This window comes from Euleptes europaea, chromosome 13 (assembly GCF_029931775.1).
Source record: "Euleptes europaea isolate rEulEur1 chromosome 13, rEulEur1.hap1, whole genome shotgun sequence".
NCBI lineage: Eukaryota > Metazoa > Chordata > Lepidosauria > Squamata > Sphaerodactylidae > Euleptes > Euleptes europaea.
The window spans coordinates 61,867,537-61,888,881 of record NC_079324.1 but is presented as its reverse complement, the minus strand read 5'-3'; the positions used below and the strand labels follow the sequence as shown (position 1 = coordinate 61,888,881).

General features: G+C 50.7%; 1 protein-coding gene across 1 annotated transcript; it reads left to right on the top strand.

Moving 5' to 3' along the window:
* Positions 1–2,951: 2,951 nt before the first annotated feature.
* On the top strand, positions 2,952–19,593 carry HVCN1 (hydrogen voltage gated channel 1). Its single transcript, XM_056859763.1, has 6 exons — positions 2,952–2,995; positions 15,273–15,514; positions 16,616–16,720; positions 17,114–17,345; positions 18,358–18,470; positions 19,528–19,593. Exons 2-6 carry the CDS (start codon positions 15,311–15,313, stop codon positions 19,591–19,593), a joined length of 720 nt encoding a protein of 239 aa, XP_056715741.1. The 5' UTR covers positions 2,952–2,995; positions 15,273–15,310.
* The last annotated feature ends 1,752 nt before the right edge of the window (positions 19,594–21,345 follow it).

Here is a 21,345-nt window from a genome sequence, read left to right as displayed (position 1 = left end):
AAGGTCTGCCGTGGCAGTCTTTTTAGGCATGCCGTCCTTCTAGCGGTGCCATCGAGAAAGAGGCATGACCCAGGAGTTATAGCTCCTCTAAATGGTTGCTCGAGTGACTGTTCAATTGCCACAGCAGCTCCTTGAGATGACACAGCAGGACATGTGTGTCTGAACAGCTCTCAGACTGCCCGAGTCATGACTGGCTGAAGAGCCTGAAATGTTGAATCTGAACAAAGTGGAATCCAGTGCTCCAAGCCAGGAGGCTTCCGATTATGTTAGAGGAAGGCCAGGCTTTCTCTCCAATAGCTTGTTGGCAAGGTGAGGTTGGTACGGTCAGGTGTGCTTTCAAGGGGCCTTCCCCATTGGGTGATACAAGGGCCAGGTACAACAGGCCTCTAGTGCCCAATTGCCCATAGACAAGGCCGCTAGTAATCCAGCCACTGTTTAGCCTACTGAAGGTAGTTCTGATCAAGAGAACCACAACTGTCGTTATTGGCGATGAGTGGATGTGCATGCTACATCGCTGGCCTGCAGTGCCCTTTAAAGCTGGCCCTGTGTTGCATGGCAGGACCTGCTTTTGTTGAGTGCCAAACCTTTTCTTGATACCCCCCAATTCTGGGTGTCCACAAGGTTTGAATTGACTGACTTTCCTTGGGAGGTGGTGAGCTCTCCTTCCATGGAGGTTTCTAAGCAGAGGCTAGATGGCTATCTGTCAGCAATGCTGATTCTATGACCTTAGGCAGATGATGAGAGGGAGGGCATCTTGGCCATCCTTAGGGTATGGAATAAGGGTCACTGGGTGTGTGGGGGGGAGGCAGTTGTGAATTTCCTGCGTTGTGCAGGAAGTTGGACTAGATGACCCTAGTGGTCTCTTCCAAGTCTATGATTTTATGACTGCTTTAAACGAGTGGGGAGGGATATGTACCTGTTGATAGAAAGCCCCCATTTTGAGCAGTCTTACAGCCTACCTCTTGGGTATCTACCACAAAGGTCAGTGGAAGGGGGGGGTACTGCAGGAGCCAGGGAGGTGCCCAGTTGGCCGCTGGTCCTTTTGCATGGCTCTTCCCTGCTGGCCGCTGGTTTTCTTCCTGGGTTTGAAATATTGATGAATGCTGAGGAGTTCTCGGCTCATGCCTCTGGTTGCATGTGTGCTAATGCATGCCGGGGATATCCACCCTCTTCTAATTCATGCCCCTCCTGGAGTGAGTTGCAAGCTGTATGAGGTCAAGGGGAGGGGAATATGAGCAGGACACAGTCCCTGGTCCCTCTGAGCTTCCTATGTGGGTCAGCATCACTCGCCAAAGGTCTACGGAGTTGATGTCTGGCATGGCAGCTTCTTCTAGCTGTCCCAGGCAACACACTGGGTCCAATTTTTCCCTTGCTAATATTTGGGGGGGGTTTGGAAATGTTGCTAGCAACAGGGTGGCTGCCCCAGTGCTGACGCAGTGCTGCTTTCTCCAGTTCTTAAATTGAGGCTGATGAGAACATGACCTTAGGCAGATCATGAGAGGGAGGGTATCTTGGCCATCTTCTGGGCATGGAGTTGGGGGTCATTGGGGGAGGTAGTTGTGAATTTCCTGCATTGTGCAGGGGGCTGGACTAGATCAGGGCTTCTTAAACTTTTCCCACTTGCAACCCCTTTTTGCCTGAGGAATTTTTATGCAACCCCAGGTATATAGGTATACAAATCAAACATTTAATGATAATAGATCATAAATTTATTTAAAATCAACTCTTTGGTATACATATAATTTTACTGTTGCCAAGCCACAGTTTAAGAATCCTTGGACCTGGTGGTCTTTTCCAACTTGTATGATTCTAACATCACGGGGGAGAGGCTGACCTAGGAGGCTTTCTCTGGTACACATCCTTATGAGCAGCCAGGCTTGTACAAGAGAAAGGCCCCGTTCAGTTGAGAGGGTGTGTAGCCCCCTGTGCACGCACAGCCTTGGAGAGCCCCGAACCCCCCACCCTCTGGGGCTCTGCCCTTGACTTGGTGGAAACTGCAAGGAGGGAGAACCCAGACCGTCCGGCGGGGCAGGGGGTGGGGGTGCGTTGTAAGCAAGTTCCTCGCCGGACAGCCGCAGGTCATCCGCCCTGGGAAAAGCCACCAGCCCTGGTCTGCGTCAGTGTTTCAGCAGAAACCAAATATACAAAGCAGTGCGGAAATTGTATAATGTGGGCTGCGAAACGAGGAATTTCCCCGTTGAAACCGGACTGCCACCTCGTGAGTAAGCCCCAGGAACCTCGGTAGGGCGGCTTTCGCAGAGCACGTGCGCCGGTTGAGGCTGCTGGCGGTAGCCTCGCGCAGGCCGGTGTTTTGGAGCCTTCCAGTCTGAAATACGCATACGGTCCCGGCCTACCTAGCAGGGGCGATGCACGGAGCGCGAGAGGATGCGGGACAAGCGTTTTCTACACACGGAGGCGCTTCGTGGCTCAAGACGCAAACATGGCATGCCAAGCGAAGGCCAGGCTCCCTGCCCGTGCTGGCTTGCAGCCCCCGCTGCAAACAAAAGCGACGTCGGGAAAGTTATGGAGGAAAAAAAGTCGAGGCGAGGCGAAACCCAGCAACTGGGCCGTTCTCTCCTCGTTTCCGCCCGGGGGGGGGTGGAAGCTGGTTTTGCAAAAACTCCCTCCAGGCGGAGGAAATTTCCTTTGCAAAACAGGAAATCCAGGGGGAGGCGGGAGGAGCCCGTCTGCTGGGCTGGAGCTCCCGGGGAAGCACGCAAAACCCGGCCAAGTCGCCTCTCGCGACTCCCCGGGAGGCTTGGACCGGGCGGCTTCCTTGGTGGTAGTGGTGGTGGGATCGGGCTCTCTCCCCGACCCGGATAACGGGGACCGGGCCCTCTTCCCCGCCCACCTGCGGGTTGGCCCCCTTTCTCGCCCTGCCTCTTGCGCCAGCGGAGGAGGGGGGCGGGGAATGAAGGGGGCGGCGGCCGAGCAGCCGGGCTGGGGAGACGCCAGCCGCTGACCGGGTCGGACCTGCTGCCGGGACCCAGACACGGTACCGCTGCCGGAGGGGGGGGGGAGGATCGGGGCCTGGCCCGCCGAGCGAGCGAGTTGCGGCGGGCGGGGGAGGGGATGCAATTTGGAGATGGGGAAGGGGAGGAGGGGCCTGTAGGCCCCTATGCAGGGCAGAAGGGGGGCTGCCTCAGCCCCCCACTGTGGTCTTTGTGGGCAGCGGGCAGGGGGTGCTGGAGTGGTCCCGGAGGCCTTTTCTCTTCTTCCTCTTAATGAAAAAGGGCTCCCCTTTTGAAGTGGAGGGAAGGCAGTGTTGCGGGGGGGTGGGTGGTTGCATCCGAGGAAAAAGGGGGCAACCGGCCGTGAGGGTTGGGGGCTGCCTGCCTGATGGGAACTAGGATCTTGCAGGGGCTAGAGAAGCCGGGGTCTTGGTTTGGCACCAGCATTCAAAGCTCCAAGGTTAAAACAAGTCAAAGAGTTTTATTTAAAACAAACCAACAATAATACCAAACCCCCACCAGCGGCAGCATTATGCCAAACGGATCTCTTTGGGATCAGGAAAGTGTGTGTGTGTGACCCAGGCCCTGAAGTGAGGGGTGGGGCGGTGCTTTTAGCTAACCAAAAGGGTGGCTTCAGCAGCACTTTTTAAAAGGGTCTTTCCCGCCCCCACTCAAGGACTTTTAAGAGAGTTTGCAAAACCAGCTCTGCATTTGTATCCTCTCTGTCTGGCCTTTGGTGGCATGCCTTCCAAAAAAGTGGTGGTGCTTTTGACCATGAGATCAAATGCTGATCAGATGCCAAAACTGGAGATGGTCGCTTTCCAAGTCCCCAGGTCTTACCATAGAAACCAGATGGGGTTGGGGGTTGGAAGGGCAACTGGATGTTAAGCCGGTAGTTAAGCTGGAGGATCCGTTTGTTCCTTCCCCTTCTGTGGTTCTGCAACAGCAATGGTGACAGTTTGGCTGTGTTCATGCATGAACGGGCTGCGCTGAGAAACTGCAGCTTGCATGTATGAATGGCCGCCCCTCACTTCCCAATCTCACATTGTCCCAGCACAATGAAGACGGTTCACACATTCAGATGCAAGCTGTGGAGAGAAGGAACTTCAGGGCATGTCTGTTGGATCCGTGGTAAGGAGGGAGCATGCAAACAGAAACACATAACATATGAAGCTGCCTTCTACTGAATCAGACCCTTGGTCCGTCAAAGTCAGTATTGTCTACTCAGGGCAGCAGCGGGTCTCCAGGGTCTCAGGCTGAGATCTTTTCACATCACCTACCTGCCTAGTCCCTTTAACTGGAGATGCTGGGGACTGAACCTGGGACCTTCTGCATGCCAAGCCGATGCTCTACCACTGAGCCACAGTTCTTGGGTGTTCAAAGGCCTCACACCTGGGTCTTGCCAGCCTTCCAGGAGGTGTGGAGAGAATTTTCCAGCTTCATCCTCACAGCAGCTCTCTGAGGTCATGTAGGGCGCAAGAGAGCATCTTTTCCAAAAAGCCACCCAGCAAGTGTTGTTCTTGAGCAGAGATCTGAACCCAGGTTTGCCGTTCAAATCAAGCTCTTTCTCTGCTGTCAGTTTTCAGGTTCTGTTGAGCACAGCTGCCTGAAGAAGGGTTCTATGTACTTCCAAGACTTCTAGTGCTATAGGCAGATGGAATCTCTTAATGCCAGATGTGTGGTTGTGGTGGGCTGGAGGGTTATTCAGCAGTGGAGCAAACGTGATTTGGGCATGCTCAGAAATGGGGAGGGGCCGTGGCTCAGTGGTAGAGCATCTGCTTGGCATGCAGAAGGTCCCAGGTTGAATCCCCGGCATCTCCAGTTAAAGGGACAAGGCAAGTAGGTGATGTGAAAGACCTCTGCCTGAGGCCCTGGAGAGCCGCTGCCGGTCTGGACCAAAGGTCTGGTTCAGTATAAGGCAGCTTCATGTGTTCAGTGATGTGCTACCCTTAAGTGTCTGTGTTTTGCCTTTTTGAAAAGTGAGACAGCAATAAAGAGATGTGCCACTAAGAACGTGCAGAGAGCCGTCTGTTTCCTACTGTGTGATCACAACTAGGGTCCATGTATTAGTGTGAAATATAGGAGGACAGATCTAAAGGTCCTGTCCAAACACTTTGATAGGAGGTAATGAGAACCTCCTTCCTTGGAGACCTTTGAGAAATCTGTAGTTGAACAGTTTTCTAATGGTGCCTTGGGAAGCAGCAGGCCTTCGTGGAAACTGGTCAGGGGGTGGTTCTTTGGAAGATGGAATCACAGAAACATAGAGTTGGAAGGGACCTCCAGGGTCATCTAGCCCAACCCCCTGCACAATGCAGGAAATTCACAACTACCTCCCCCCCACACACAAAATAAGCTATCTAGAATCTCTGGGCCAATCTGCCCTGAAGGACAGTTGCTTCCTGACCCCAAAGTGGTGATTAGCATTACTCTGGGCATTTAAGAAAGGACCACAAGAGCCCTTCCTGCCCTCCCTCTCATGGTCTTCCTTAGTTCACAGAATCAGATGAGCCTCAGCAGCTCACACTTCCTGCTGCCAATTCAATCCCTAGTGAAAGAGTATTCCTGTGATTTATCTTGTGCCATCAACTTGTCTGGTGCTCTGCAGAGGTCAAGACCGATCCTTGCCCCAAAGACTCTGCCATCTAAACTCTGACAAAAGGAAGTCAGTGAGGGGAAAAACAGGGGACAAATGTTACATGTGCTTGTGCTTCGTTTCAGGAGGGGTGGGGTGAAGGAGGGGTGCCAAAGATTTCAAGGTATGTGCCTGGGATTCCCTCCTTGTTCGTATGGGTGGGTGGTGAAGGTCAGCTGTGGCCAGTGCCCCATGTTCGGTGAGCATGTCTCTTCTTAGAACATGGGGAGGGGCCGTGGCTCAGTGGCAGAGCCTCTGCTTGGCATGCGGAAGGTCCCAGGTTCAATCTCCAGCATCTCCAGTTAAAAGGATCAGGTAGGAGGTGATGTGAAAGACCTCTGCCTGAGACCCTGGAGAGCCATTGTCAGTCTGAGTAGACAATACTGGCCTTGACGGAATGATGGTCAGATTCAGTATAAGACAGCTTCAGGTGTTCATGTCCCAGGACACTTTCCCAGTGTTCAGATGTTCCTTGGTTTGCCCAGGGATGTTGAAGGAATCTCTAGTAAGGCAGAAAAGTTTGCAAAACTTGGATAGTCATTGCTCAAGGACTCTGAGCATAAGGAAGTAGGACAGAGTGGAATCAGAGGTCCTTTTCAGTCTTTCCCAAACGGGAAGTAATGCTTATTGTGTAAGTGTTGAGCAAAGATTGTGTTGCCTGATGTGACGGGGGGGGGGGGAGAGGAGATTGCCTCGTGGTGTGCTTTGCTAAGTCATGTTGAATCAGGTGCAACAGAGGTAATCATGTTGGGCAAAGCTTCATCCGATCATAACACTAACACGTGGCCATCACCCACCCAGCCTCCCTCTTTCTTACTCTGCAGACCTGCATTTTATAGCGTGGTGGAAAGTACCATCAAGTGACAGCTGACTCATGGTGACCCTGGAGGGTTTTCAAGGCAACAGACGTTCGGAGGTAGTTTGCCATTGCCTGCCTCTGCGTAGCAACCCTGGACTTTCTTGGTGGTCTCCCATCCAAGTACTAATAGGGTTATACTACGACCTTAAGCAGATCATGAGAGGGGAGGGCATCTTTGCCATTTTCTGGGCATGGAGTTGGGGTCACTGGGGGTGTGGGGGGAGGTAGTTGTGAATTTCCTGCATTGTGCAGGGGGTTGGACTATATGACCCTGGTGGTCCCTTCCAACTCTATAATTCTAGGGCCAACCCTACTTTAACTTCGAAGATCTGACAGGATTGGGCTAGCCTGGGTCATCCAGGTCATTTAATAATATACATATAACCCCCAACATTAAAACACAGAAATAAAACACAAAATATTTATATATCAAAACACCACAGCTTTGAATTGGCTTTTTGCGAAGAAAAGTGGTCTGAAAAAGGTAGTCTTCAGATCTTCCCTCAGTGCCCTCCGCCTGGCAAATTTGTACCTCTTCAGCTTTCCCAAGGCCTTTCTGGGCTGTGCCAAGTGTTGCCAGCTCCAAGTTGGGAAATTCCGGGAGCTTTAGGGGATGGAGGCTTGGAAAGGGTGGGGTTTGGGGAGGAGAGGGGCCTCAGCAGGGTATAATGCCATAAACACTACCTTCCAAAACCACTATATTCTCCAAGGTAACTGATCTCTGTCATCTGGAGATCAGTTGCAATTCCAGAAGATCCCCAGGCCCCACCTGGAGGTTGGCAACACTGACTGTGACACAGATTCTTTGGTGTGGACTTCCTGAGGAAATGCATAAGGTTTCTTTCCTGCTGTCTCTTTAGAGGCTGTGTAAAATAGTTCTTTCATACAATTACTTTTATTTTAAAAATTGTGACAGGCTTTTAGAATTTTTCAATGCACCAGCTGGAATTAAAGCAATATGGCTGTACTTTGTGTGGTTGTTAGCCTCATTGAATGTATGGAGAGAGGCAGGTATAATTCTTTGAAATAAATAAAGGAGAGCACCTCAGCAAGAGGCTGAAGGGGAGTCAGCCAGAGAGAGCTTTTTCTCCCTCTGCCAAAATACTAGAACTCGAGGGCCTCCAATGAAGCTGATGGGCAGCCGATTAAGGATGGACAAAAGGAAAGACCACTGTACGCAATCATAGAAATAGAAACAGAGTTTGGACCACCAAGGTAATCTAGTCCAACCCCCTGCACAATGCAGGAAATTCACAACTACCTCCCCCCCCCAAACCCCGTCACCCCTACTCCATGCCCAGAAGATGGCCAAGATGCCCTCCCTCTCACGATCTGCCTAAGGTCATAAAATCAGCATTGCTGGCAGATGGCCATCTAACCTCCAGGGAAGGGAGAGCTCACCACCTCCCGAGGAAACCTGTTCCACTGAGGAACCGCTCTGTTAGAAAATTCTTCCTAATGTCCAGACAGAAACTTTTTTGATTTAATTTCAACCCATTGGTTCTGGTCCAACCTTCTGGCGCAACAGAAAACAACTCAGCACCATCTTCTATGAGTACTTGAAGATGGTTCTCATATCGCCTCTCAGTCTTCTCCTCTTCAGGCTAAACATACCCAGCTCCTTCAACCTTTCCTCATAGGACTTGGTCTTCAGACCCCTCACCATCTTTGTGATTAAAAAAATGGAATTTGCTGCCAGAGGAGGCAGTGATGACCACAGGCATAGACCGCTTTAAAAGGGGATTAGACAAATTCAGGGAAGAGAGGTCTATCAGTGGCTGCTAGCCATGGTGACTGAAGGGAACCTCCATGTTCAGAGGCAGTCAACCTCTGAATCCTAGTGCCAGGAGGTAACTTCAGGGGAAGGCCTCTGCCTCTGTGCCCTGTGGTTGGCTCTCCAGAGGAACTGGTTGGCCACTGTACGAGGCAGGATGATGGCCTAGACGGACCCTCAATGGTCTGATCTAGGAGGGCTCTTGTGTTCTTTTGAGCTGTTGTTGTGTACCTTAGCAGGCCCTGGAGGTGGCCGTGATGGGGAAAGAGGGAACCTTTCCCCTGCTCCCATTGCAACAGCTGAATCTCATCCAGCTGGACTGTCGAGGAGGGTTTGAGGTTTATTGACTCCTCAGTCAGATCCGGCAGAGGAGGATATTCCCGTTGCTCTTTTCAATGCTTTTGCCAGCACCTTTGCTGATAAAGTCTTTCTCATCCGGACTTGGAGGCCGGTTTAGTGGCAGATGGATGGCTTGAGGGTGTCAGAAGAGCTTCCTGCTCTGTGATGCTTGGACTGGTCCTGCCTTCCTGGAAGATGCGGACAAAGGCCTTGGCATGGTGATGGCTGTGCCGTGCATAGGAGGCCCTTGCCCTTCTTGGCAGGTTAAGTCTTGCCAGGAGAGGCCAAGAGTCCCTTTGGCTAGGAGGGAAGTTTACCAGTGTGGTGTAGTGGTTAAGAGTGTCAAACTAGTATCTGGGAGACCCAGGTTCAAATCCCCACTCATGTCATGGAAGCTTGCTGAGTGGCCTTGGGCCAGTCGTATTTTCTCAGCCTAACCTACCTCACAGGATTGTTGTGAAGATAAAATGAAGGCGAGGAGACCAGTGTAAGCCTGTTTGGGTCCTCATTGGGGAGAAAGGAAGGGTACAAATGAAGTCAATAAATAAATATGATCTTACTGGACCATTTAGAGCACAGGTTTTGGGTTTTCCAGTGAATCCTCCTCTTCCATGAGAGCAGGGACAGAACAGGTCTGTCAGGGAAGTAGAGTCATCTGTGAGGGAGGTGAAATGTGATGTTCCTCACAGCCCTTACTTGTGCCCTTCTGCTGTGTAATATTTCCTCCAAATGAGGAAATGTTCCAAGTGAGAGATGAGGCACAGTCACCAGGAGAGGTCACCTTTGGAGGGTGGTCACTCATCCTTCAAGGTCAAGGCTGTGTGTGGAGAATGGTTAACCAGGCTGAATCTTTAACGTAGTACATGTGTCCAGACCTCAGATTCTTTAGCAAGGCATGAAGCTAGTTTGTTTGGGAATCTGGCAAACAGAAAAGGGAAATGTGTTTTTGTCAGTCTGGGGACATCCTTGCTTGCTAGGCTGGCCCAAACCATTGGAGTACATGAAGATGGCATTCCACCACCAACACCCTGCGCACTTTGGGCGCAACCCACCAGAAAACAGCTTCTAAACTGGCCTAATTGAACGGAATGAAGGTTGGGTTAGGCTGCACAGAGATCTGCAGCTTTTCAGCAATTCTTTTTTTTTTTTAATTTTACCTCCTTTCTACCCCACCTTTCTCCCCAGCGGGGACACAAAGCAGCTTATATTGTTCTCCTCTCTCCATTTTATCCTCACAACTGCCCTGTGAGGTAGGTGAGGCCGAGAGTTTGTGACCGGTCCGAGGTCACCCCGTGAGAACATAAGAAAGGCCCTGCTGGATCAGACCAAGGCCCATCAAGTCCAGCAGTCTGTTCACACAGTGGCCAACCAGGTGCCTCTAAGAAGCCACTAACAAGACGACTGCAGCAGCACCATCCTGCCTGTGTTCCACCGCACCCAAAATAATAGGCATGCTCCTCTGATACTAGAGAGAATAGGTATGCAGTATGACTAGTATCCATTCTAACTAACAGCCATGAATACCCCTCTCCTCCATGAATATGTCCACTCCCCTCTTAAAGCCCTCCAAGCTGGCAGCCATCACCACATCCTGGGGCAGGGAGTTCCACAATTTAACTATGCGTTGTGTGAAAAAATACTTCCTTTTATCTGTTTTGGATCTCTCACCCTCCAGCTTTAGCAGATGACCCTGTGTTCTAGTATTATGGGAGAGGGAGAAAAACTTCTCCCTGTCCACTCTCTCCAAACCATGCATAATTTTATAGACCTCTATCATGTCTCCCCTCAGCTACCTTCTTTCCAAGCTAAACAGCCCTAAGCGTCTTAACCGCTCCCCATAGGACAATTGCTCTAGTCCCCTAATCATTTTGGTTGCTCTTTTCTGCACCTTCTCAAGCTCTGTAATATCCTTTTTTAGGTGTGGTGACCAGAACTGTACACAGTATCCCAAGTGTGGTCTCACCATAGATTTGTACAAGGGCAGTATGATATCAGCAGTTTTATTCTCTATTCCTCGTCTAATTATGGCCAGCATGAAATTTGACTTTTTTACAGCAGCCGCACACTGGGTTGACGTCTTCATTGAGCTATCCACTACCACTCCAAGATCCCTTTCTTGGTCTGTTGCTGCCAGCACAAATCCCATCAGTGTATATGTGAAGTTGGGATTTTTTGTCCCAATATGCATCACTTCACACTCACTCACATTGAATCTCATTTGCCATTTTAATGCCCATTCTTCCAGTATGCAGAGATCCTTCTGGAGCTCTTCACAGTCCGATTTTGTTTTAACCACCCTAAATAATTTGGTGTCATCTGCAAACTTGGCTACTTCACTGTTTAACCCCAACTCCAGGTCATTGATGAACAGGTTGAAAAGCACCGGTCCCAACACAGATCCCTGAGGCACCCCACTGCTTCCACTGCAGGGTGGGGATTTGAACCTGGTTCTCTCAGATTCTAGTCTGGTACTCTACAGCTACACCGCGCTGGCTCAGCTACTAGTCTGGCAGCCCAACGGGGACGGCTCCCCCAGGACTGCCAGCACCTGCTCCTTCCCACACCTTTACTGAGGTCTGGATCAGGTGACTGGCCCTGGAACTGTTTCATCTAACATTAAACTTGGAAGTGATTTACGGGCCACTGTAGCTGTGTATAGCGACATGCACGGCCACAGGTGTGTGTACCAAACAGTTCTCCTCTGAGCAGTGTCAACAGAGAGCCAACTGCTTGCTCTGCGCTGAGCCTGATCCGTTGCAGTCCGTGCTGGATTGAGCAAGTCCCGTTCCTCCCCTTCATTCATAAAAGTGCCCTGAATGTGAAGCTCCCCCTCAGATGGAGCCGTGGTTTCCCAGCGACATCCTGCCCTGCACCCTCCCGTAACTCAGCGTCCGTGACTGCCTGTGGTGAGGTGAGGCTAAACCGAGAAGAAAGGGGTCCAGCTGTGACACTAACCCGAACCCATAACAAATGTGCCTTGGCTTTCCGAGGTGGTGATGTTGACTATAATCAAAACCAGACAGTTTTTTTTTCTGCCCCCTGTGGCTTGTTCGTTCAGGACACGGGGACTGGTGTAGGGTTGGGAGGGAGGGAGCCTGGACACGCCATCTTCCTGCAGTGTAACAGCAAGTCTCTGTGTTTTGCATAGGACAGGACAGGAAACCTCAGAGAACTCTGTTTTCTCCTAATCCTTTCCTGCAAAGCAAGCAGTGGAGCGGCCCCGTTGCCACTGGTGGTGTTTGTGCCCCACTGTCTTGTCTTTTGGGTTATTTCTTTGCTGCTGCGGAAGACAGCAAAAGACCCTGCATGCAGACAGAGAACAAGAGAGACGGGGGAAGGGGGCAATGAAAGGTAAATGGGAAGAGGCTTTTTGGATGCATTTTGTGTGTGTAGGCCTCAAGAAGAATGCTGCCCTTGTTGGTAGACTGTGGCTACTGCTAATGGGCATAGAGAGCCAGTGTGGTGTGGTTAAGAGCGGTAGTTTGGAGCGGTGGAGTCTGATCTGGAGAACCAGGTTTGATTCCTCACTCCTCCACATGAGCGGCAGAGGCTAATCTGGTGAACTGGATTTATTTCCCCACTCTTACACACGAAGCCAGCTAGGTGACCTTGGGCAAGTCACAGTTCTCTCCAAACTCTCTCAGCCCCACCTACTTCACAGGGGGTCCGTTGTGGGGAGGAGAACGGAAGGTGATTGTAAGCCGGTTTGAGTCTCCCTTAAGTGGTAGAGAAAGTTGGCATATAAAAACCAACTCTTCTTCATTTGTCCATTACCTTGACCAACTGTTCTGAGGTCACCGAGTGCCATAGCACAACATGCCAGGCATAAATCCAACTCTTTCTGTACCAGAGCAAATTGGAGGTTTTTTTTAAAGTGTATTTGACATGCCTAATCTACGTTTAAAATGCCCCTGCAGAACCCTGCGAGGTAGGTCAATAGCATTACCCCATGTGGCATAAGACAAGGAGAGCTCTCCTGGGATAAACAAGCCAGTCCAGCACCCTGTTTTCCTTCAGTTGTCCATGTGCCAAGCGCATCTGGTAGGCCCACAAACAGTAGTTTCAGAATGATTCAACAGTAGTTTCAGAATGATAACAAACAAACACTTTATTACGGCCTTGCCAGAAATGAACTTCAAACAGCATACGGGACTCACCGCCACAAGCTTAGATGGCTTTCAGTAAGGATGGTGCTGAGTTGTTTTCTGTAGCCCCAGAAGGTCAGACCAGAACCAACGGGTTGAAATTAAAAGAGTTTCCGTCTAGACATCAGGAAGAATTTTCTAACAAAGCGGTTCCTCAGTGGAACAGGCTTCCTCGGGAGATGGTAAGCTCTCTTTCCCTGGAGGTTTTTAAGCAGAGGCTAGATGGCCATCTGTCAGCAATGCTGATTCTATGACCTTAGGCAGATCATGAGAGGGAGGGCATCTTGGACATCTTCTGGGCATGGAGTAGGGGTCACTGGGGGTGTGGTGGGGTCTGGAATTTCCTGCATTGTGCAGGGGGTTGGACTGGATGACCCTGGTGGTCCCTTCCAACTCTATGATTCTATGATAGCAGTAAGGACAGCTGCATAGAAACCTGTGTGTTCCGAGGCAAGCGCCCTTCTGAATGGCACAAGGCAGCTGTTGTCTTCTGGCCCCTGTTGTGAACTTCCCAGAGGCATTTGGCTGGCTGCCATTGCAGCCTTGGCCGGATCCGGCAAAGCTAGGCCCGAGCGCTTGCGTTAGGTTGAACAATAGTAACTTATCTCTAAACAGCGTATGGCGGTCCGTAGCTTAAATCGTCCTAAGTGGGCAGCTGAGAGTGGAGTGGTTCTGCGATCCATGCTGGTGCTTGAAGGAGGCCCAGAACCAAGGATCCAGGAGCCCTTCATCTCTCCACTTGGTTTATCTTGCTTGCCTGGCTGGAGTGTGATCAGATCAGTTAAGGCTGGCTGTAAAGCAGAGCGGAGGAGGGTCTCCAGGCAACTAGTGAAGGGGTACATCTGTCTATGTCTCCTCAGTCAGGCCTTGCTTCTCTTCCAGCAATGTAGCCTTGCTTGAATGGCGGGGACACCCATCTTTGTGCCTCCTTAATCATTTCTGTGCACTGCGCCTCAAATCAGTGTGTGCGGCCTAGACGCAGGAATGTTTTCTGGCAGATTGCTTACTGTATTGCTTACTGAAAGCCAGTGTAGCAGAGAGGCCAAAAGGCAAATCCTGGGTTCAAATCTTGCGCCCCTAGTCCTCGCCCTCAAACTCCACAAAGGCCCCAAATGTTGTTCCCTCCTTTCTTAGGTAGCACGTTTGCCTGCGGCGTTTCTGCCTACAGAACACCCACTCAAGGGGAAATCACATTCTGTACAAACATACAATAATTAGCAAGGCTGGTATTACTGCTATTTTGATTGTGCTGGGGGGGGGGGAGCTGAGGCTATTGCATCCCTCTCCCCAGTTTCTATAAGATGGCCTGTATGGTATCAGTGCAGTAGCGCTGAGACCTCTGGGTTAGCTGCTGTCCTCTCAGCCCCCTTCTACAGTCTGGCAGATGAGAACACTGGTCTACCTCGTAGGGCTTCAGACAGTTAAAATGCTGCATAGAAATTCAAGGATTCTGTTTGCTGCTCCCTCTGGTTGCAGACACGGGAGAAAAGTGGCGTCCTGAGATCTGCGCACAATATGCACATTAAGTTGGTTTAGTGTGTGCTTTTCACTGTGTGAAGCTGATTCTGCTGTGGCTGCCATTAGGGTGGCCAAGTGGGCCCCACGCGGCCCGGCTCTCCTCCTGTGCTGACCCTTGAGAGATGGAATTGCATAGTTTGGGTGCTCACACGTCTATCTTTGGAGGACTGATCCATGCGCTTCCATTCTCCATGCAGCATGATGTACCTTCTCAGGCTGGGGTCCCCAACCTGTCTGAGACAGTGGGCACCTTTGTAGTTTAGAGGCAGGGGGGCGGGTGCCACTACAAAATGGCTGCCATAGGAGGCGGAGCTAAGCTTACACACAAGAGGGATGGGGAATATAGACACACACACATGCAGGAGAAGCCCGGGGGTGGGGGAATAACACACACAGAGAGATGACTGGGGGGTTGAATGCTGTGTCCCTCGCCAGCCCCCACCAACTCACAGCTGATCCATGGGTCCTGTTTACAGGATCCTTCTCTGGTGAGTGGTGGGGAAGAATGGAGGGGCTGTGGCAGTAGAGCATCTGCTTGGCATGCAGAAAGTCCCAGGTTCAATCCCTGGCATCTCCAGTTTAAAAGGGACTAGGCAAGTAGGTGATGTGAAAGATCTCTGCCTGAGACCCTGGAGAGCTGGTGCCGGTCTGAGTAGACAATACTGACTTTGATGGACCAAAGGTCTGATTCAGTAGAAGGCAGCTTCATGTGTGTTAAGACCAAAGTGAAAAGCTCCATTATTTGTATGAAAGCTGTCACTTGTTCTGCCTTCACAATGGGCCTTCCTGCTTTCCTGAAGCACATGGCAGGCGCTTGCTTGGTCCAGATACCTGTGGGCACCACATGAAGGAACTCAGTTCCAAAGGCTGATCGGGCTGGGAAGCAGGTATTGTTGTCCCTTCCAGTTAGAGGCGTAACCAGAGCAAAAATTATTCTTGTTCCACCATCTGAATGGCATAAGACAAGCTTCTTTCATCGCGTCGTTCCCTGGCAACTACCAGGCGTTCGGTGGTGCTGTTCTTAGCTTGTGCCATTCTGGGGTTGCTTCTGCAGCTTGTTTCTCCCGAGTGATGCTCGCCTAAGCGAGGGCCATGTCTGCGTATCTGAAGCATTTCACAGTGGTGGGCGACGATCCTGCGCAGTGGAACAATGACTACAAGAAGTGGGAGGAAGAAGAGATGGAGGAGGAAGGTGAAGGGAAGCCGGCCGAGTTGGCCATCAAGATGGATCCTGCTCCCCGGCCCCCCACGTTTCGGGAGGTGATGAGAAAGCTGTTCCAGTCACACCGATTCCAGGTACGAGGGAGGGCTTGCAATCAGGAGTCTATTTTGCACAAATGAGAAGGGGTGGGAATGCCAGGTGAGGACTGCATTCTGGGGAGCGGCTGGGACTCAGTGGTAGAGCCTCTGCTTGGTATGCAGAAGGTCCCAAAGGGACTAGGCAAGTTGGTGATGTGAAAGACCTCTGCCTGAGACCCTGGAGAGCCGCTGCTGGTCTGAGTAGACAATACTGACTTTGATGGACCAATGGTCTGATTCAGTATAAGGCAGCTTCATGTGGTCATGCGTTGTTTGGCGCCTTCACCACACTGGGATGTATCTTCCTATGTTGAGAATGGGAGGTTTCTGTCTGTGAACCTTCCTTTAAAAACCTGAGTAGCCTTACCTGGCTGTGAAGCATTTAGCTTTAGCCTCAGAATGGCCTTGCGGGGCAGGAGGGATGCATTTTGGAACATTCCCCAACATTAAAAAATTCCCTGCAAACAGCAAGCTAGCAGAGAAGGCTGAGAGGGACACAGAATCTTCCTTCTTCTTTTCTGTTTGCCTGAGAGATCTTGTGCAAAAATAAATTTGAAGTTGGGGTCTGTCACCTGCAGTCCATTCGGCCACCTTGGTGCTCCTGCCGTCTCACCCACCTGCATGTGCGAACCAGGCCTTGGCCACAAACCAAGAGGACAGTCCCCTTGGCCTGAGGACCTCAGCGCAACTTTCAAGGACCTCGGGCTGTGGCTCAGTGGAAGAGCATCTGTTTAGCATGCAGAAGGTCTCAGGTTCAATCCCAGTTAAAGGACCTGGCAGTAGGTGGTGTGAAAGAGACCCTAGAGAGCAGCTACTGGTCTGAGTAGACAATACTGACTTTGACGGACTGAGGGTCTGATTCAGTAGAAGGCAGCTTGACGTGTGTACTCACGGCCACCCCAGGAGCCTGTGGTGGGGCAGAATTTTTTTGAAATGAAACAAGTAAAATGCCAACAGTCCTCCCACCACCAGGAACACCCCTCCAATCCCTTCCACTGTTGACATATTGAACTTGACTTCAAAGTCTGCTCATTAGTGTCAGGATTTTAAAAATATGCTTGATCAAAGTTAATGCTCAGCTTTCCCTTTACGGTCTAGATCTTGGTTGTCTGTTTAGTTATCCTGGATGCCGTGCTGGTCCTGGGGGAGTTGCTTTTGGACTTGAAAATCATCCATCCAGACAAGCATGAGATTGCACCTGAGGTAAAAGGGACCTTGAGGCCTGTGTGGTCAGGGCGGTGTGCGTGCGGCAGGCACAGAATCCACGATCATTTCACGCAGGGAAAGCAAGCGTCCCGTCCTTCACAACTGTGGAGACACGACCAAGGCCTGCTGAAACCTCAAAAGTCAAAGAGGTTGTTGAAAACGGTTTCCAGGGGGTGGGACTTTGGCATCATTGCGCTGCTCATGAGTAGCACAACCAGAACAAATTATGCAGACCATCAAACATTTGCTCAATTTGCATAATGTGTATAGGTTGCAGGTGCTCACCTTGAATGGCCTGGGGGCAGAGCTTTCTCAGCACACTCTTCCAGTTTACAGCCTGAGCCCAGCCCCTGATGCCTCTCTGCACTGTTGTCTTTGCTGCTCCCGCAGGTGTTCCACTACCTGAGCCTTTCCATTCTAACGCTCTTCCTGGTGGAGGTGAGCTTCAAACTTTTCACCTACCGCCTGGAGTTCTTCCATCATAAGTTTGAAGTCCTGGACGCCATCGTGGTCATCATTTCGTTTATTCTTGACATTGTCGTCCTGTTCCTGAAGCACGATTTTGAAGCGTTTGGGCTCCTGATCCTGCTCAGGTTGTGGCGAGTGGCCAGAATTATCAATGGTAAGTCTTGAAGAAGGATGACTTTTAGCAGATGGAAGTATGTGCCAATTGCCCACACCCCATTGGCAGTAGCTCCAAGAGAGGTACATTCCACATCCAAGAGTGATGTACCCACGTTTGTTAGCTTGCAGTCTGCACCCAAAGGGCTATTTCAAAATCAATCCCCCTCATAGCCTTGGGGTCTTTACTAGAGATCCTCACCAGCTGCTCCAGTTCCTCTGGGCCACCGCTATGAGTGGCTCACAGATCCTTCCAATCATGCCCCAAGTCCATCCTATTCTTCTCTTTGCTCTACTGAGATTGGTCTACAGGACCACTCCAAGTGTTAAAAAGAACCGACTAAGTTGTGTATACAGGACACGATCATGGGTCCCTCTGGATCACAACAGTCTACTTGGACAACTGTCTACAATGGCCCTCCGGGTCTTCCCCAGTACCTGTTCCCAGAGACCTTTTTCCTGAAGATGGCAGGGCTTGAACCTGCATGCAAAACAGGTGAACAGATCTGGGCTTGGAGCTGTAATGCAGACTCCACCCCTGCCAAGGATTGCTTCCCCAGCATCAGTTCTCCTATCTATAAAAGAGGTAGCCAGCATGGTGTAGTGGTTAAGAGTGGTGGCTTGGAGCGGTGGACTCTAATCTGGAGAACTGGGTTTGATTCCCCACTCCTCCACATGAGCGGCGGACACTAATCTGGTGAACCAGGTTGGGTTCCCCACTCCTACCATGAAGCCAGCTGGGTTACCTTGGGCTAGTCACAGTTCTCTTAGAGCTCTCTCAGCCCCACCTACCTCACAGGGTGTCTGTTGGGGGAGAGGAAGAGAAGGTGATTGTAAGCTGCTCTGATGCTTCCTTAAGTGGTAGAGAAAGTCGGCATAAAAAACCCAACTCTTCTTTACTGATGGTTGTGAGGATCAAGGCTGTGAAGCACTTCTGAAAGGGGTCGAGGAATGATCCTTTGGGTTCAGCCCAGAGGCTTCCTTAACTGTCTACCCTCTGAATTCCTCCCCAGGAATTATCTTGTCGGTGAAGACGCGCTCTGAGCAGCAAGTGTCCAAGCTGAAGCAAGCAAACCTGCAGCTCACCACAAAGGTCCAACAGCTGGAGGGCAGCTGTGCCGAGAAGGTAAGGGACAGCCAGTGGTGACCACGTGCAGTGGAAACCTCTGGGACTTGTTATAGGAGCAGCTCTCTTCGTTCACTGGATTTCAGCAGCATTGAGTTAGGACTAGTTGTAGGTGGAGGGGGGGAGTTCTGCTCTTCCCTCTCTCATGAGCCTCAAGAGAGGAAATGAGGACCCCTCCCCTTTTCCCTGGTAAACGAATGGAAGGAATCAAAATCAAGAGTTTCTGTCTAGACATTAGGAAGAATTTTCTAACAGTTAGAGCGGTTCCTCAGTGGAACAGGCTTCCTTGGGAGGTGGTGAGCTCTCCTTCCCTGGAGGTTTTTAAGCAGAGGGTAGATGGCCATCTATCAGCAATGCTGATTCTATGACCTTAGGCAGCTCATGAGAGGGAGGGCATCTTGGACATGGAGTAGGGGTCACTGGGGGTGTGGGAAGGAGGAGGTAGTTGTGAATTTCCTGCATGTGCAGGGGGTTGACTACATGACCCTGGTGATCCCTTCCAACTCTATGATTCCATAAATAAAAAATGTATAAAAGGAATAAGGGGATGTGGTGAATGAGATCAGTAAACAGCCCCAGATTAACTGGGGGCTTTCTCCCCCCCTCCACTCATTAGTTTACAGATGCGAGACCACCTTTTAAGACGGGTGGGGTTCACTGTGTTGGGCACCCCTGATATTTCTCAACGGCCGGTTGGCCTGCGTCATCTCAGACTCCAGCTTGTGCTGTAGAGAGAAAAGGGCAGTCGGGCACTGTGATTTATGGAGCTGCTTTGTTCATTGTTGTAGCACTTCGACACAGAAATGTAATTTTCTTTTTAATCCTGTGTTGTGAATCCTCTTGATTTATTAGTGCAGGCCTGTTTTTCCTGTTCTGTGTCATCGTTTATTTGAGAAACCGTTTTAAAGTCTGTAATGACCTCTGGCTAAATGAGACAGCGTGACGTCTGTGGAGTAACGAAGGCACCTCTGGGCTAGGGAACGCAGCCTCCCTCGGATCAGCTGCTGCCAGCCCCGACGCAGGAAACTGACAGCCCTGTTTTCCCCTTCTCCAATAGGAGCTGGAAATCGAGAGGTTGACCAATATCCTGAAGCAACACGGCCTCCTCGGACAGCCACGATAGGCAGCCCAATCCTGCCCGGCGCTCCGCTCCGGCCCAGAGGAGCTCACCGTCTCCCAGACTGCGATGTTTCGAAGACAGCCTTTTTGTACATTTCTCTGCGTTGGGTGTAGGTGGAGTCGACCTTCTGGAGACGTTTTTCAGTTCTGTCAAGTAGGCCTCTCCAGTAGGCAGCTGTAAAATAGGGCACGCTTACGCAACCATTATCCCAACCTTTAATTGTATAGCTGTACAGTTTAAAAAAAATGGCAAAAATTATTTAATAAAGTCAAATCCATGTAGAAGAGTGAGCCTGATTCAGAGTGAGCCAGTTGCAGTACCCAGAAGAGAGGTCCTCAGTGGAACAGGCTTCCTCGGGAGGTGGAGAGCTCTCCTTCCCTGGAGGTTTTTAAGCAGAGGCTAGATGGCCATCTGTCAGCAATGCTGGTTCTATGACCTTAGGCAGATCATGAGAGGGAGGGCACCTTGGCCATCTTCTGGGCATAAAGTAGGGGGGTCTCTGGGGGTGTGTGGGGGGAGGTAGTTTGGAATTTCCTGCACTGTGCAGGGGGTTGGACTAGATGACCCTGGTGGTCCCTTCTATGATTCTATGAGGTCTGTGGCATAGGGAGAGGGGCAGACTCTTCTTTGGAAAGCTGCCAGGGACTTTCTTCTCCAGCCTTTGGTTTCTGGAAGGGTTTCCTTGGAGCATCTAGAATACCTCTTCCTCCTGCTGTCCACGACTAACTGCTGTTCCCTAACTCACTTCTATCGGGTGTGGGGGGGAAGAGGTGGCAGGGCAGCAGGGATTCAAAGTACATTTCCTATGGCTTATCAAGGTAGCCTCCAAGTTTTTTTTTTTAGTACAATCAGTTTTTGAGTTTCTAATCCTAACTGTTAGACAAACAGTAGGAGTGAAATAAATTTCAAAAAAGGTTAAAAAGCAAGTATGTTCCCCCCCAGGCTGCATACTCCAGCTCACCAAAGGCAAATTACCTGACAACAATTTGTACTGATAGCCAGAGAAGACCTCTCGCACTCCCTTTGTCTCAGTGCAGGATTCTAGTCTGCCTTGGTGAGCTCTGGGAGCTGGAGGGGAACAGGTGGGGCTCCAGGCCCTGCTGAAGATGGACCTCTCTCCTTGTGCTCAAAGCTGCCAGCATGAGAGTTGCATCCAATACATGTATTTTAAGACATGGTACAGTCTTCTTGAATGCTTGTACCACCTCTGATGAGGGAGGGGGAGCATTTGGGGGCAAGTGACCCCATGTCAAAAATCACATCCCCCTGGAAAAGGATTTGCACAATGTGGAACAGGAAAGCCCGTTGGACTCCACACAGTGGCCGCTTCCTCTTAAATATGCACAGGTAAGCAAGGAAACTGGTCCATGGTGGCCTGCTGGGCAGAGGCCTGCAGGCAGCCCGTGCTTTCTATACAGAAGCTTTTATTCTGGATTTTAAAAATGGTCATAGTCGCAGCAAGGAACCCGCCCAGCAGTACTTGTGTTCCACAGGCCTGGCAGATGAGAGAGGGTTGTGTTGCTTAGAGGGTAGATTTGATGGTGGGGCAAAGGCAGGCTCCGTGTCAGCATTGTTTTCACTCCCTGTAGAGAAAGGAAACAAAAGCCCTGGAGCCAGACGGTCTGGTTAAATTGTCCACGCTCTGTAGGAAAAATTGGTAGTGGAGTTTCTTACAACGACATTCGATAAGTAGCCACCTCTTCTGCAAACAGAGAAAATGAAAATGAAGGCCCAGATGTATGGTGGGGCTCCAGA